Source organism: Metopolophium dirhodum, chromosome 8, assembly GCF_019925205.1.
Source record: "Metopolophium dirhodum isolate CAU chromosome 8, ASM1992520v1, whole genome shotgun sequence".
Classification (NCBI taxonomy): Eukaryota; Metazoa; Arthropoda; class Insecta; order Hemiptera; family Aphididae; genus Metopolophium; species Metopolophium dirhodum.
The window spans coordinates 36,202,633-36,221,858 of record NC_083567.1 but is presented as its reverse complement, the minus strand read 5'-3'; the positions used below and the strand labels follow the sequence as shown (position 1 = coordinate 36,221,858).

The window sequence follows — 19,226 nt, the reverse complement described above, 5'->3', positions numbered from 1 at the left end:
GATTCCTTATAGGGTTATCTAAGTTTATCAAAAAAAAAATGTTTATAAGAAAGTCAAATTAAATAACCGTAGGTACTTGAGATTTATCCAGACATTTAAACTTTAAAATTTTTTTATTTTTTTTTCTATAAAACTCATTAATTATTTTTTGCTGGGTAAAAAAGCGTGAAAATGTTATACAAGGCTCCTGATATATTGTTACAATAGTAGTTGAAAAATATTAAAAATACATTGGCACAATTTATTTTTATAAGCAATTAAAGTTTGATTTTTGATAACATTTATCAAATTGAAAATCAAATGATTTTGTAGTTAAAAATGTATAAATGTTCAACTTTTAAAGCTAAGGATTGAAAATTTAAAACAAGGTTCCACATAAGTAGGTTATTTTGTGATCAAAAAATATACATAATCACAGTTTTTGTTTATACTTATATTAAGTTAAAATTCGGACGAAATTATAAATTAAATAACCAAGAATAACGATTTTAGTTATTTTGTTGTAATTTTATAATATTTATTTAACTTACCGGCTACTGTATTAATAATAAGTAATAACAATATTAATATAGTATAAAATATCCACACTGATAAACCATCTCTGCTAAGAATCATTTTTCGTATACAATGATATTATATCATTGAATTCAAATTTAACACCAGTGACCCACTTGTAACCTACTGTACAGCAAAAGCGACATCCACTTACCCATCTTTTTTATGTTACATCTACCTACGTTTCTTGTTTATTTTTAATCATTAATTACGATTAATTTTATTACATTATTTTCGTTTTTCATTATTTTCCGTTATAACGCGTTATAAATAACGTTTTGAAGCCCTGGACTTCTACTCAAAAAGACGATTTACTAATAAATAATATAATTTTTTAAATGATATTGAAATTTAAAATTTTGTATCTAAATATATTAGTATTATACTATTATTAATCATTGATTATATTTGATTTATAGTAATTATCTATTACACAATAGATTGAGTTTAAACAAGTTATTGTATGAAAAAGTGTTGGACAGTTCAGACACAGAATTGCGTTCATTGAAATTATTGAAACAAAACATTTTAATTTATTCAACTTGAATACATTTTTCATTATTTTTACATACATTACTAAAGAAAACGGCAATAATACTTATGTGAATTTAAAATGATATATTATTTAATATTTCTTACCTTGAAATTACAGAAAAAATGTCCTATTTGTGGATACAATGAAGACATGGTTTTTCGTTTTAAAAATGATGCGACTCCCTCCAAATTACTACTGTTGAGTCTTGTTAATAGTACTGCATCTAACCGATCCAAATGTCTTGCAAAACCCCAAAAACAAGAATTTCTTCCCGCTCCTCCATCGATTAACATGTTGAATCCATTGATACCAAATAAAGCAGAATCACCTTGACCAGCAGGAAACACATAAAGCGTAGGTCTACTAAATCTGATATTTCCAACAACTTGCGACCCTTCAAGTAGTATATCAAGTTCAGTCACTTCAATTTTATCACATAGCCATCTTACGATTGATTCTATTGACTCAATGTCAACTATTTTTTCCGGTGGATTTAACAAAAAACGTGTGCCCTTAACTCGGCTAACTTGGTTCCAATCAGCGTCTGCAGAACAATGGAGTTCAATACGAATCTGATTTTCATGTAGTCTAATCGTACGCTGAGCTTCAGCTGTTTTATATGCATCTAAGAAGTCAGTGACAGAAAATGAACCGTCCTATAATTATAGAAACAAGTTTTAAAAAAATTATATTTTAATGGATAATTCAGTTGAAACTAGTTGTTAATCTTAAGTTATTTAATATTCTATCAATTTAATAAAAAATAATTATCTATGTATTTCATACACCATTTATTGTATATTACCTATAAACACATAACGGTATTGAAATATTATATAGAAAATAATCTAATACTCTTATGATATCCAATATTCTCTTTTTTTTTTATTGATCGTGAAGCCCGGCAACTATGGCCATTAGCTGTTTGTTGTTGTTTGTAGGGGAGGGAACTGTAGGTGGTGTAACACGTGTGTGTAGTTTTGGCAGATTTTTTAGTGAACACCCGTGGGTATTTGCCATGCCCGAGTGAGGGATGGTGGCACTTCTCTCCGGACACCGTGATTTTCCCGAAGAAAAATACCGCACGCGGTGAACCGAGGTTTGAACCAGCGCCGGTGTGCGTCACAACCGACGCGTCGCCTTAGTCCGCTCGGCCACTCCGTCCCCCCTCCCCCCATCAATATTCTTTATAATAATGATTGATAACAAAATGTTATATCAGATGGTAGATGCTTAATTAATTAAAATTTACTAACCTGAAGGATCCAAGATCCATTTTCTGTAAACGAATATCCCGCATGAATGATGCATCTGTACTTTGTGAAACTAGCTAATAAGTTTCTTACACATTGCACTAATGTACTGTGTTGAGGATTAATAAGAATTTCCGCCACTAAATTATCACTAGCATATTGAAAAAGTTGTTCACCTAAAATATATTTTGAAAAAACCATTATTTAAAATTGTTTTATTAGCAAGTACTCCTTTAGTATTTTATAAATATTAAACAAAGCTATAAATATACCATTTTTGCCTTCTTCGCCTTCAATATTTTGATTAACAATAGCATTGAATTCAGTAACTATATCAACGCCACTCTCTTCATAATTCCAACACGAAAGCCCTTAAATATTAACCAATACGTGATTATTTTACAGAATATTACAACAATATTTACCATGTAATTTCCAATAAATAATAGATTATAATTGAAACGTGTTTTAGTTGGTATGCAGAGCATTTCATTTGATATTCCTACCTACTATTATTATTATAATTTTGATTTCCACAGGGATAAAGAATACATCTGTTTAAAATTATAAAAAATAAGTAACAAAAGTTATGGATAATTATAGCCGGTACCTATTTTAAATTTTAATATTTTGGATTCAAATGTGTATTCAAGTATCATATTTTTATTTATATTTTTTAAACGTTCCGTTAAGTTGTAATGTTTACAATATTAAAAATAAAAATAAAACACCTAATTTAATTGTGCATTAACAGACCTACAAAACCAGTATTTCAAAAGTTATGGTGATGTCTTATACATAAATAATGTTAACGTTTCTTGCCGTATAATTATAATGCCGTTACCTATTTAACTATCTTTTTTTTATCATTATTATTCATTGACAAGGTTAATTAGATTAAGATTAAATGAAAATAATAATAATAGATTTTGTGAACATTTTTTTTAAATATGAACTGTATAATATATTGTTTTGTAAAAGTTTTATTTTCATGTAAGCCTGTCGTGTTTGGTTAATATCGATCAAATTTATATTTGGAGCAAGAAACCATTGTTGGATGTCCATCAATCACTTTTGTCCAAAAATAGTTTCTATAGCTTCTTTACCTAGTAATCGATGCTTTTTATAATTAAAAGAATAAGCGGCATCAACTTGTATAAGCATAATACATTGGATTACATCGATTTGCTGTTGTAGCTTATATAGTTGAGTCGGATGAGAAAACAATCAATATTATTTCAACGAAATTAATGTATTAAATATTTCAAACCACATTTTTATAGTATATGTATATGTCCATTATAGTATGTATTATTAATTATATAATACATAATATACTTAATAATTTAAATTAAAATCTCATAGTCTAATATTATTTAAGGTTTTTTTAAGGATAAGATTAAATTATATAGATAATTTTGAATTACCTATCAATATAATAACAGACAACCATACGTTTTATAAATTATTTGTATTGGTATAACAAAATACATTTTTAAATAAAAATAATATATTCGAGCCGCAGGTATACGTTCCTTATAAATATATAATATAATATCTAATAGTTTAAATAGATTAAAATAGATTAAAATAGATTTTTAATAGATTTAAAAGTATTCATATTTCATATTATAGTCTGGTTAGAAAAAATAAAATCTTAGATTATATAAAAAAACAAATGAATCAATTAGAAAAAATTATTTTCTCTTTCTAGTATTTGATGAAAATTATCTGAATTGACTCGTCACTCAAGTATTATTGTTTTAATAATAATAGTATTTAATGTCATATAACTTATGTATTCTGAAGTATAATGTAATTATTCAAATTTCACTGTATTATTGATAAAAAAATAAAGATTGCTTCGTTTACTTGTTACAAGATTAGTAAATAAAATAAAATGCATAATATAGTGGGCTCGTTCGATTTTTACTAATGTCACTTCTTTTCAGTGGCGTGTATCATAAAAAAATTGTTGTTGCTCAAATAATTTTAGGTGACCTACTAGCTCTTCATAATTCTGTTATACCGACCTATACAATTTCCTATTTTTCTTCTACCAATACCCACCCACCCATATTTAAGGTGTTGCCTGACCAACACTTGGACCCTATGTTACACGCCACTGCTTGTTTTACACCATAAATCATAATTATAATATTATATGAATTTGTAAACATTAAGTACTATAATATTATATTATACTAGTAATGTTTTATTTCAAATTCGGATATATATTACAATATATGAGTAATATCAAAACTTAAAATATTTTTTTTCTATTATTAAAGGAACTATTTTAAGTAATAAGTAATGATGAACTTATAATATTAATAATATAAGTACCTATATAACCTACTATCCAACTAACAATTTATCATAAATATTAATTTATTGCACATTTTCTTATTTAACATTTGTTATGGCCTATAGGTAGCTATTAATTTATTTTTGAAATAAATGCTGACATAATTTCAATTACGTAAAAATAAAATCTTCAAAAAATGTTCACGTTATTTAATATAATCTTTCACAATATTACACCGACAACCAATTACTTTTATTAAGTGTACGCTTTTTTGAAAGTTTGATTCGGAAAAAATGTTAGTAATAAAGATATTAATAACATAATTATAAATACACAAATATAGGTACATTTGGTACTTAAGTTATACATTTTTAAACGATGGTTTTAGGCTTAATTGGTTAATCGTGTGTATTACAAAATAACTATTATAATACCATTGATTATAAATACTAGTATGTATAGTCAATGATAATAGGTACTTATACTTATACTTATATATGAATAATTATTTACGATAATTTATGTAAAATCCATTGTTTTACGCGACCTACCTATTACTGTAAACGATAATAGCTATCTATCTAGTTAATATAGGTATAATTATAAATAATTATGTTGATAAAGTATACATTTTAGTAACGAAACAGAACAAATATTAAGGGAATTTAAGACTAAAACCAGTACGCTACTAGCGAGTACCAGCCAATTATTTTATACACTCACAGCATAAATCGTAAAATGCACATTAAATACTTATAAATTTATAAAATTTATAAATATGATAAAAATGTTCATCATTATATTTTTTTTGTTATATTGTATCTTTTTTTGTTACATTGTATGGTAATAGCCTGCATTCTGCAAGTTTAACGAGCTCAGCTTCTGTGGCCGACTGTACTTTTGTTTGTCACTATAGTGTCTGCTAAGTGCAAGTTATGAAATGTAACACAGAAAGTGTATATAATATTCACATAGGACATAGCTCTTCAGTAAAATGAAAAAAAACTAAAAGGGCTTGATTTTTATTTTCCATCTTTGCTTATCTTTTTTAGGTACTCGTCGATCACTTGACCTGACATTTGCACGGATATTGCGTAATGCTCATGGACACCAGCTGATACCGTTAAACCTAAAGTGTGTGTGTGTGTGGTGTTATGGGTAGAGGGTGAGAGGGTGTAGTCAGATAAGCCACGCCCGGCTCTTCGGCAACGTCACTGCCGAGTCCCGCAGCCCAATCAATACCTGACCTACTCTATCTCCACTAGTAAAAAGTTGCCAGAAAAATTTTTCCCACAAAATTGTTGAATTTATTAATTCTTAGAATTAGAAGATGGTCCCCTTGTTCCAGCTACATAGTATCTATAATATATAATATTTACAGAAATATAGTGTTTACAAAATGATTGGCTTTTATCACGAAACTGTTATACAAATCGGGGTACTATATATTTACTATATAGTTCAACTACACGCAAGGTTCTATAAACAGTCATTATGTATTTATGTGACCATAATATGGTAATTATAGGTATTTAGGATATTAGTCTATTAAAGGGACGTACCTATTCAAACAACCTATGTTTATTTTACAAAATTGATACGTGATAATATTTTCAAAACAAGATGATGCCTTTATATGAACTACAGTGGCTATTTTTAATTATTTAGAAAACTTGGGGTAAACGTAAGTATACACATTCATTATTTGATACAAATGGGTAAGTGATTTTAATTTGTTTCTAACCAACGTTTACCCACAGCTGACAATTAAATGCTTAAAGCACTTAAATTATGGGCTGATGACATAAGTAAAAATATGATACTATTGAAATTATTATATTAATACCCTCTCATATTGACTTGACTGCATTGTAATACAAATCAACTAACAAAGACGGTTCAACGGACGATTATTAGATAAATTAATTTACGTCGTATAACGATTATTTTTTTGGTTTTTGTGTAGTTAAACTAGGTACCTACTTAAATAAAATAATTAAGATCAATAAATAAAATGTGAAAAAAAATAGTTTTCATATAAAATTAAAAATATAATCGGTCGAGCCGTTTTTGAGTTTTAGCTAGACTAACAGACAGCAATTCATTTATATATATTATATACATAATTAAATTAAAAGGATGTCAGCGCACTATTTGTTTTCTCTCACTGGCTCACGCGCAACATAGACAAAACGCATTTACGCAGAATCATTTTTTCTATATTTTTAAGTAATCTTAGAGTAAAATCACCTATTACAAAAAATATAGAAAGAGGGAATGACAAATTATCAATTTTAGATCCTGAGTGGAACAATGAATGTATTGATTTTACAATGATGTGTCTTTTTTATTATTATTTTCATTTTTGTCACCTTTTAGGACAGTAAAAATGCTTGGATTTTCTTCAACAGTATCCATTCTGATAGGAAAGTGAATCTAGTTAGTAGTTGGTACTTTGGTGAGTCAAAAGTAAAAATTTCCCAGTAGTTTTCAAAAGCACCGTGAAAAACAAAATAAAAATTAAGGAAAAACGGAAATTTTTACGCAAAATCTATTTTGGTTTTTGGTGCAACTCTAAAACAAATGACCGTAGGTACATGAAATTTTGACTGAATGTTTATATTAGTATTTTCTATACACCATAACATTTTGGTTCAAAGGCAGATTAAATAAATAAAAATTTCAGTCACAATTTTTTTTTTATAAGCATCTAAAGTTCAAATATTGACAAAATACGTAAAAATGACAAAAATTTAAAAATTATTTTGAGACAGAAATTCATAAAAATTTTTTTTTTAAATCTATGAATTGAAAATGTAATACAAGATTCCTCATAAGTTTGTTTACCTTTATCAAAAAAAAATGTCTTCAAGAAAGTCAAATTAAGTTTTTATGAGCGTTTGAAATTCATATTTTTACAACATTTGATATTGACTCGATTTCTCATGTAATGATTTTCTTATTTTATTGTAAATAAAAAATGAATGACTGTAGATACTTGAAAATTTCACTGAATGTTTATATTAGCAATTTCTATACACGATAAAATTTTGAAAATAATTTGACTCTTTTTAAGCTGTTTACGGACATTGTCAGTTTTCATTTTTTTTAGTTTTTTTTTCTTTAAATATCAATAAAATTTTATTTGTTGGGTAAAAAAGCGTGAAAATATAATGCAAGGCTCCTGATATAATGTTACAATAGCAGTTGAAAAATATTAAAAAATACATAGGTACAATTTTTTTTTATAAGCATTTCAAATTCGAATTTTGACAACATTTACCAAATTTAAAATTTAATAACTATTTTGTAGTTAAAAATGTATAAATTGTTCAACTTTTATAGCTAAGGATTAAAGAATTAAATAATCTGACGATTTGAAAAAATAAAAATTGAAAAAAAATTTTTTATTAATTTTTTGCAAAACAAATAAAAATTCCACTAGTGGAATTTTATGTTATATATATTTTAAAAACTTCATTTTTAAAAGATTGTGTCAGGCAAATGCCTTCCTTGGTTAGCCACACATTACTACTACATTAATCATTACTTTTGTAATACGCTTTTACCGCGAACGCACGCTGTTCACTCGACCAATGCTCCATGATTACTAAATTCCGGGAATTTAAAAGCGATAAGAACATTCCCGAAATCTCTACCACTTTAGCCACGCCCACCAGTTCATTTTAAATCGTCGGGTTTGACTGCCGCACCCTGTATTATCTAACTTAAAGTTTGAAACATTACCTGTGTTCTAACGTTGACTTTTTTACGATATATTTAAATCTTTAAGCGAGTTATAAATAGGTATGTAAAAATGTTCATATTTCGCTTAAAAGCAAACATAAGAACATAGATAATGTTCTCAACTTTAAGATTGACAATAGGTCAATCCACTTTAATACTAAAGCTAGCATCACAATAGGTTATTGGTACTGCTGAACGCAAATTTACTATATTGCGCGTAGGTCAGGGAGTGAAAATAAATAGTGTAAGTACTGATATCTTTTTAAGTTTATAGAATATTCTTACTCAACTTCTAACTTATAAGCGAACAAATCAAAAATTTACCGTTTTTTACGACTAATTATAACTTAAATTATATAACTTTATATATTATATTATAACTAAAATACATTTTAATACTATAAAGAAAATATTGAATCTGAAATTTGTATATATCTTTGATACCCGCTAGTCGCAACCATGAATAAACAATTAAATTTGATACAATTGAAATCATTTTATAACTTTTTTTTGTTTAAACTCTTACTCCTATCGGCTATCGCTGAATATTTTACTGAAAGTATATATTTTTTAACACTTCAATGAATAATTTATAATTAAAATTAAAATCAAAAAAAACTTTGCAAGTTTTTGTTTTAAACTCTTTCTACAAATAATGAATAATACGCCAAAACATAATTATTTTTAGTACATTAATCTTTAAGTTTTAAAATGTACAATGAAATTAATTATACACCAATGACTCTCGTACATTTTAAGTTTTAGATAGTTAACTACCAACTATATTGTTATTACAGAATTCATAAGTATCTAAAGTGAATATTCTAAATTAGATGATATAATACATAAAAATAAATGTTGATCTTTAAGAACAGAAATTAGCTGGATAAAGAAAACTATGGTAAATTAATTACATATTGTATATGGATGTTCAATATAATTATTTATAAAATATATTTATACATTAACAATTTTTAAAAAAAATCAAAGTGAAAGATCTCTCTAATCTCTACATTAATCACAGCTCCACAATCAAACTAGCGTTAAAATAATTACATTTTAATGTTTCATGTCATTAACGATTAACAAATTGAAGAAATCTTATTTTTTTAACTGATGAAATGCTTGACCAAAATAATATCGACAAATCAATTACTTTTGTTTAACTATTGACAGATAAAAACAATCTTGAATCTTTAACAGAAAAAGTTCTTTTAGGTACTTCCTTAATATATAATATAGGTAATATTATTATAATATACAAGTCTAAATGTGTAATTATCTTTTACGAGTAGTAATTAAATGTACATCAATGTTCATAGGTGGACATCTGGAGGGGACTTAGTCACCCCCCCCCCCCCAGCCCCAAAAAAAATTGAAACTTTATTTGAAATGTTATTATTACTATTATTTGTTTTAATAATAATCTATTTATCTATACTATAGTCTTTACAATCTATACTATTATTTAAGAATTGACATGAATTGTAAAATATTTAGCCAACAAAATGGAGCTAAAAATCGTTATAAAATCTAAATAAGGTCACCACGGACTTAGAATAATATGGTTGCGAGTTGCGACAATGAATGAATAGAAAATATTATAATGACGATAAAGAAAACTGCAGTTCACAAATAACGGAAATCGCGTGAGAATTGTTTTTGTGATTAGGTATTGAATTGTCAAGTTCACCGTTCAGTGGTCGTTAAGTGATTTAACGTCTTAAAAACCTAACGTCCTAAGAATAAAATAATTAACACTAATCATTAATAATTAATTAATGTTATTCGTTATATACTTATACCTAGTGTACTTATATTTTTATTAGGTAGCAATGCATTATAATAATGTGTGGAACTGTTGAAGATTGGATGCGGGAACGTTGACCCTGCGGGTCACTTTGGATTATTCTAGCATCCCTAAAAATTCAACCAAATGCCGGTCTATGTCAAAGATAAATTGTTATAGGAACATAATGAATAGTTATTCACCAAGCGTGCTAATCGTTAACTCGACATTCATTCTTTCAAATTTTGATTTAAAGAATTTGTTGTGTATTTAAAATACTATATATTCAGATGCTAAGATTATTTTATGTCTATACTTCTTTTTTTCTAATGATAACAACCTTTAATGAAAATAATTAAACAGATGATTTTTTTTGAAAATATAGATGCATTCAATAAATATTCGAACGTGTATCTTTTGACCTCTTAAACTTTGGATGTACTTACTAGAGATTATAAATAATAAATAATAATTTATAATACTTAATAATGGCTTGACATTAAATTTAAAATATAGGTAATATGTAATATTTAGTCTAGTACTTATTATGCCTAATGCTTCGACAATTATTACAAACTATAAAATGTTAATTACTAATATTTATTAATATTCATAACTATAACTTAAAAATAACCTTGTCTTTAAACCTATTATTATGGTGTTCTATTCATAGTACATAAAGTTTAATAATTTAGATACATTCACAATTTATTTATTTTCTTATTTGGAAAAAGGATTTTGATTTTCTTCAGGACACTCTTTAAATGGCATACAAATGTTAAAAATTTAAAAATATGTAATTACTAATTATTATTATATGTATATACCTACTTCAATTAATTATTAAAGAAAATAGCGAGGGTGCCTGGTATATCCCTCTATAGTCTATATACCTACATAATATAGTATTATATGTTAAAATCACCTACACTTAAAAACTTAACTTAATATTAACATAATAACTTCAAAGTATATACGATAACCAAAAATATAAGCATTTATTCAATGTGTTAAAACTAAACATAATAATTATTATCCTATCATATTATATTTTATTCTTAAGGCGCCCGGTGTCATTGTAATTGTGTACACAAATGCTCTACGAGAATAATGATCCTGTTCTGTAAAATTAACAACATTTGATAATTCTTTTTTAAACTAAAATAGAGTAATATTATACAGACCATATCGAACTCCATTTTTCAATATTTTAATCTCAAACTTCAGAATATGTCTTCAAAAATAATACAATTTTAAGCGTTTTTTTTATAAATTATACTATACCATTATTTTAAATAAAATAAAAATCAGAGTTTGATGCAGCCTGTAGGAAGTCTTCTTATTTCAGATAAAAAATAGTTATCAAAATCCGACAATACTACGAGGTCTGAGAATAATTCCCGTGAAGTCATTTTTTTTTTTTAATACAATCTATCATCCCCCCCCCCCCACCCCCCAATAGGTATCGAGCGGTAAATTAGTAGAAAAATATCATAATTAAGAAAGCAACTAAAATATAAAATTTTAATAGAAATGCGGAAAATTTGAAAAACTGGCTTTCATAAAATGAAATATTTTGAATATTATATGGAATACTTATTTTAAAAATAATATTTAAACATAATTATTTTTCAATCAAATTTCTTGGTACACTGAAAATTAAAATTCATTTTAAAATTAGTATAAGCTAAATTTTAGAAGCCAGGGTAATTTTAAATTAAAGGAGCATTTCTAACAATCAAAGTCTTATAACAGAAAGTGTAATTTAAAACATAAATAATAAACACAAGGTACAGAAATTGGGCGAACAACTTTATTTATACTTGAAACTTTGAAAGCTGTGATAAATTATTACATTTTAAAAACGCATTTGAGCTTGGTTTCTAAAATATTTATAGTACAATTGTATGTACCCATAAAAAGAGTTCATATTTTAACAATTTTTATTGATTGTTATGAATATATATATGTTGCGAGTAACCGTTTGTATACGAATTTCAAAACTAAAAATTATAAAACAAAAAAAAACTGTGTTTGTTTCACACCTTTCACCGCAGTTAAACTTCAAAGTTTTTATTAATTTCATAAAAATAGTGAATACAAAATACTACAAAAGAACGGTTCAATAATTTTACAATAATTAAAAATATGAAAAATACTAACTGTCAATATTTCTAAGCTTCTGTCATAGTTTTAAAAATCAACTGTTTGACTTTATTATTCTAAGAAGTAATAACTAATAATATATAAATTAGGTACATTATTTAATGTTTGCATTAGTCTTAAATTTTAATTATAAGAATTTTGTTTGTTGCCACAATGATACAACTTATCGATAATAATATAAACCGAATATGAATATAAGGTGAGAATATATCTGTAATTCATTTTCTGAAAGTTCACAGAATATAAAATAATAATTTGCAGTTATTTGACTAATTCTTCATGACGTCAACGTTACCAAGGTGTTGGTTGAAAATAAACACGTTTTGTTATAACTTATAATACATCCAACGTCTTATGTCATATTAATTTGTACCTATATTAAATAGTAAATATTGATTTTTTTGTTATTTTTCGTTGCTTCTATATATAGTATAATATAAAAAGAAACTCTTTTACTATAGGTATTCTACTATAGTATGTGTTTGTATTATAAATAGACTTTTTTAAATAACACTATATGTGTGCGCAAAAAAGTTTAAAATTGAGATATGACCTTTTTTGTTGGAGCAGACGATATTATAGTCCTATTTTAGTATATTTATAACGTTAAAAAAAAGTTATAATTATATAGTAGATACGAATTATATTTAATTTCCTACCGTACTAAAGATATTGATACATAGAACTTTTACTTAAATCTAATAAAATAAGTTAATATTAAATAATTGTCTTAAAATGTATTTGATTAATATCTAAAACATAGTATTATAAACTATAAAATAGGTACTAATTAACTTATTAATGTATATGGTTATTATAAAAACGTTAGGCAGTCTCGATTTATTAGGACCAATAACGTACCTACTACAGATATATGAATGTAACTAAAAATTCGTCTAATTTTATAAATATAAAAAACCAAATATTAATATAATATTAATTGAAAATCCAATACTTCATCATATATATTATTTTATGAGTAATAAACGTGTTGTATATAGGTATATAATGGTAATTTTATAGCATCACAGTGTGATAATGCATCGTCATATTATAATATTAAGATTTTATTTTAACACACAATGTCTTCATTTGACATGCACATTTTGTCCTCTAGTGTACATGTTCTCGTTTAAAATTACTACCAAATGAAGGGTCTTGGGCGGATTCAGGTTATATTTAAACAGATTGCGGCAACATTGAAACACATGTTACAATTCTATTAGAATACCTACAAGACCTGAGTAGTCATATTTTTACATCAGACCGAATAATAATAAAATCCCTCGTCAAATCACAATAAAATATAATATTGAATTAAAAAGTTGTATCACACAAATATTTGAATAAACGCAGATAATTTATAAAAATGTAAGTAAAAATTTCCATAAGTCAAATATTACACATGGTGTATTATTATTATAATATTTATTTTAAACAGTAAATAATGTACGTATACTGTATACTGTATATGTTTGTATTATATATATATACGTAAACATCACTTTAAGTTATAGTTTATTTCATCGATTTTCTGCTTTCAAAACGTACATAATCCCGTTCATTTTCATTATAACTGATGTCTGATGACATATGAGAGTATTGGCGACAGAACTTTTTAAAATAGATATGATGCCCAGACAACGCCACCCCAATACGATTTTATCTCTCAAAATAAACCCATGTTACTAAACTTGTCTGGAGTGTATTTTTTATTTATGTATACATTTTTATTATTTATTATTCGTTTTACCTTTTGTGAGTTTTTTCAGTATAGCTAATTTGTGTTCAGCACTCCTGGGTTCGGCTAATACAATTAGCAGATATCCGCCGGTAAGCGGAGTTTCGACGTGATCTGATGGGTTGCCCATTTTTTAATTACTACGTGTTCAAAGTTTCATTAGATATGCTAAATTATGCCTGTAACAGATAAAAAATTCACATTAATAAACTTGTGATCAATGAAATATGAATGTGTATATAAATTGGTAACTACAACGCTAAACAACTATAAATATGTCATGCGTAAAATATCTTATTCCAAAAAGCCCACGAATCAATGTTTATATCAATATATTGTAATAACAATAATTCTTATATTTATTTGTATTAAGAAATTTCAATTTAATCTCTCCAATTATTATGTATGGCTATTACCTAAGCGTATAATAAATTAAATTAAACATTCTAAAGTATAATTTGATATTACCACCATAATTAATTTATGTAGGAAAGTCAACTATACTAAAATAATGAAGCAGATAATTTAAAAACATACCTAGATATCTTTATCGAACAAACAAATTTATTTATTATTTTATTAATGTTAATAAAGTTGACGTTTTTGTAGTTAATTATTACATTGTAATAATGGCAGGGTACAAGTGTAAAATATAATTTTTACGATTTTTACACTATTTTGTTGTAAACAATTTTATAGAAGGTATGTAATTTTATTACCAAATATAAATAACTTTTATTCCTTTTCTTAAATTAGGTATGAAGTATGAAAAATCCATAACAGCCAATACAGAAATGAGACTTTTTTCGTTTTCATAATATTTTCCTTATTTTCTTAATCCAACGGTCAATGGCAAGATAAAGTTTTAAAAAATAACTTGAATTCATCGAGATTAATAATTGTATTGGTTACTATGGTTAGTGATATTATGAATCAAACCAGACTATAAGGATGTTAGGTCAAAAAATGAACTGAAAATTGCAAATATTCGATAAAAAATAATTTCCCGATAAATTCTATATCTATACAGATACATATTAATTATTATTCACATATATGGTATTTCACAAGAAACAGCAGTACCTATTAGTTATAATTTACAATATTAGAGATATAAATTAGATTGTATGTGATATGCTGGTTTCATGGTTAAAGCGCTGAATAATAATATCACTATTACTGTTTATCTATATACCAAATAACATGGTATAACCAAATTTGCTTAAATTACTAGTGACTTATTACTTATTAATTATTATAATAAAATTGAAATTAATCTATAGAAGTAGTACACAAGTAGAATATTCACATTTTATTTTTAGTGTTGAGATTTCTTTTATTCCGTGCTTTACGTGGTAGGTACGGTTAATTTAAGGATAGGTGAAAGTGAAATACTAAAATAGGTTAAACATAGGTTTTATCCGATACCTTCTACTGCAAACATCGATATTGATAAAACAAGAATAAAATTGAATGATACCGTTTTTAGATTAAAAAAATAAATATTGTATACGCATGTTGATATCTCAAGCATGGAATGAAATTTAAAGTAGGTACCTAGGCAATAAAATATCTTAGACTATCTTAGACTCTATCGATTATTTCAACCGACTATTTGAGAAAATTTATGCAAATGCAACTAGGAAGTTTAATATAATGTATTTATAAATAATAAGTTATAATTATTGACAGCAATACCTACGTATTACTTATATATTTGATGAAGGTAAAAGGTTAAATTAATTTAAAATTGTAAATTTATACTCTTTATAAATAATTAGTATTGTTATTTATTTAATATTGACTTAGGTATACCTATAATTACTAATCTCATATTATGTATTAGTGATAAAATATATAATAAATAATTAATTATTCCTTTAATGCCTAAAAACATCTTTGACGGTTAAGTCGGTAAATTATGGTAACAAAATGTCTTGCGAAGATTAGTTATTACTAATTTTAAATAGCAAAGTAATATCATTTACATTATTACATAAATTTAAATTATAGTAAATCCTCGCGGGACACCATCTATACAGGTATAAAGTTAAGTATATATATAATTTGTTTTTGGTTAGTTACTACTTTATTAGGTTAGCTTAGAGTTTATTATTAAATTATAAATTACTTATGCAAAAAAAATATTAATTAATTTTAACATTAAGCGGACGTGGTCATACGTTGTCTTCGTCTTAATTAATACGTTGTCTTCGTCTGAATAATTAATTTAACTCTGTTATGTTTAATTTAAGAGTGAATTGAATTGACCTATCACCAAATTTAGAAGTAATAATATTATTTAGCGAACAAGTTTTTTTTTAAATTTCAATTTTATAGAGGGTAATGATCATTTTAAAATGCACAACAATTTACAATTTAAAAGTACTTATAACTCACTTTAAAATTACAATATAAAAAACCCGTGTTATTCACTAAATAATATTCTTACTTCTAAACTTGGTATAATATTTAAATTCACACTAAAATTAAACTTTAAAATATATAACCTGTCATTTTTACATGAATAAAAAGTTACAGTACCTATATGATATAGGTTACATTATATAATATTAGAAAAATTATGTTTAAAGTGTAAAGAAAATAATAATTATATATGATTTATTTATATAAAATTGATGATGATAATAATATAATATATTTTGGTACCAAAACTCCTAGTAAATATTGGTCACTCGTATTTCACTGTTCGTCTAGAGTGTCTAGACTGTTCGTTAGAAAATATGAACATTTTAAAAGGCTTAGGTATTCAAAGCATCCAAATAAAAATTTAAAACAAAAGTTTATTAAAACTACGCTGAACATTTTTTTTAAAAGAAATTGATTTTACGACTTAAAGTAATCTTCCATTATTTGTAGTCACTATTGAACAAATCGAAAAATAACTTCTTCAGAGTCAGAGTACATAGGCAACTCAATAAGTTCAAATTTGTTTGAGCACTTAATAGAATAAGTGAAGATACAGAAACATATAAAACATATAGGGTATACATTCCTTGCTTCACTAAGAATATTTATTAATTTATAACATTATTCTCTATGTTTCAAATTAAACTGTAGGTACCAATTTAATTCTTGCAATAAAATATTACTTGAAAATTAAAAAATACTAAATAACGTATTTCTTTTAAAAAAAAATTATCTATAATATATTAAATTTATTTATTACGTAAAAAGTGTAGTAATTATTATGTAATATTAACTGTTTTTTTAACATTATATTTAGTAGACGTAACAAACAAAAATATAAAAATACATAACTGCTAAAAAAATAAATATCAGAAAAAATGTATCTCAACTGTCATAATATTATATTTTATAAATATATGCCATCTAATTAAGCAAATATGACATTTTTCGTCATAAATTAAGCATATTATTTTAAATATCATTTAGGTTTGAGTATATTATATATACAGACGTCAGTACGTCACTAGGAATAAGAAAATAACTTTCCATTGTATACTTTTAAATTGAATTTGTTAAATTACCTGTGCACACTACAATATATTGCTAGGCATTATAAGAACCATTAAGAAGGATTTTTTAATTATTCTATGTGCAATTAATGAGTCATAACTTATAAGATTAACTTAAAATATTATTTTGATATTATTGTATATGAAACGAATAAAATAAATATATTTAGATATGAAGAAATTAGTCTTTAACTGGCAGAAAAATTATTAATTATTTTGTTCTTAGTATAAATTTTTATGTGTATTGTATTCTATTAAGGATACAATAATAAGTGTAATGTATAGGTATATGTATTCTAACTACCAAGTATTTCAAATTTTAGCATTGAATATTTTAATACAACTGGAATATTGAATTAATATTTTTTATTTGTCAGTTTTTCATAATATATTAAACAAATTAATGGTTACAGGTAAAATAACATAACTGTCTAATACACCTAATTATTAATTAGCCTACTATAAATTATGAATTGCCTAATTGTTCTAACTTTCATAACATAGTCCACATTTTACATTAAAATAACAGCAGTAAGTAATCGCATGTATAATGTAGTCACGCTAGATACTTCAAAAATCAAAATTATAAACTTCTAAAAATAAATAAAATTCAAAAAATCATGTAGTATGAGATTAACGACAACGTCATAAAAATATACTTAGACATATTATACTCGTATAAGGCTTAAGAAAAATGGCAACATTGGCAACCAAAAACGTATATTTTGGATAAGAATTGAACGAGGGTATAGCTGTATTTAATAAGTATCAATCAATCAATCAGAAGTGTGAGCTGGACAAAAAAAGAACGTTCGTGGTAAGATCGATAGGCGAATATTCGGAGAATACACAACTCGACACACGAGAGCCGAAATAGGCATTTTATTGATAGAATATACCAATATAATATATAATATAACATAAAGTCACGGCCTAAAATATTATGAATAATAATATTAATAACAAGAATTGAGAACTAACACGTACCTTTCTGCAAGTGTAGGTATAGTAGGTAGGTACACTTCGGTTACCGCGCCGGAAATGCCTCTGGTAGATTCGTCGTGTCCGCCGTGTCACAGGGACTGCGGTAGTGTTGCGGTCTCGGCGCAAAGGAAAGCCGGATCACGCAGGATCCACCGGACGGTCACGCAGTGGGACCAGCGATCGCAGCGCTGTATTTCCCCAGTCGGCGGCCGACCGATGTTGTAGGCGGCGTATTAAATGGCTTGCCGGGACGAGGGCCTCGCTTCGATCGCAAAAACGCGCAGGGACCGCTGCACCACGGGCGCATCGGCGTTGGAGTGTCGGAGTGGGTGCGGTTGTTGTTGGATGGGGGGAGGGTGCATTTTTCTAGGCCAATCGAACTGGTGCCCCCTTACCTCCCCCCCAGAGACAGCTTTAAATGTACTATATAGGAACGCCGTCAGCGCTACGGGCTTCACATAATAATATTGTATAATATTTGTGTATAGGTATACGTATACCTACCATAAGTCTATAAAGGTACAGCTATATAATACGAAATATGACATCGTATTCAAGGAAAGGTTTTTATTTTTCATTTTGTCTAAAGATCCTCTATATTTGTACAAAAATCGTTGTATGCCTCACTTCGATATACTCTATAGATAT

The 19,226-nt window shown here is 26.3% G+C and overlaps 1 protein-coding gene across 1 annotated transcript in view; it reads right to left on the bottom strand.

Moving 5' to 3' along the window:
* Window positions 1–18,696, bottom strand: part of LOC132951255 (microtubule-associated protein futsch) — a 32,618-nt gene extending 13,922 nt beyond the window's left edge. Inside the window, exons 1-5 of the mRNA XM_061023051.1 lie at window positions 18,582–18,696; window positions 14,107–14,273; window positions 2,616–2,714; window positions 2,347–2,519; window positions 1,195–1,746 (exon numbers count right to left, since the gene is read on the bottom strand). Of these exons, the coding sequence (XP_060879034.1) occupies window positions 1,195–1,746; window positions 2,347–2,519; window positions 2,616–2,714; window positions 14,107–14,224 (942 nt within the window). The 5' untranslated portion in view covers window positions 14,225–14,273; window positions 18,582–18,696. The remainder of the gene's footprint in view (window positions 1–1,194; window positions 1,747–2,346; window positions 2,520–2,615; window positions 2,715–14,106; window positions 14,274–18,581) is intronic.
* Window positions 18,697–19,226: the final 530 nt, after the last annotated feature.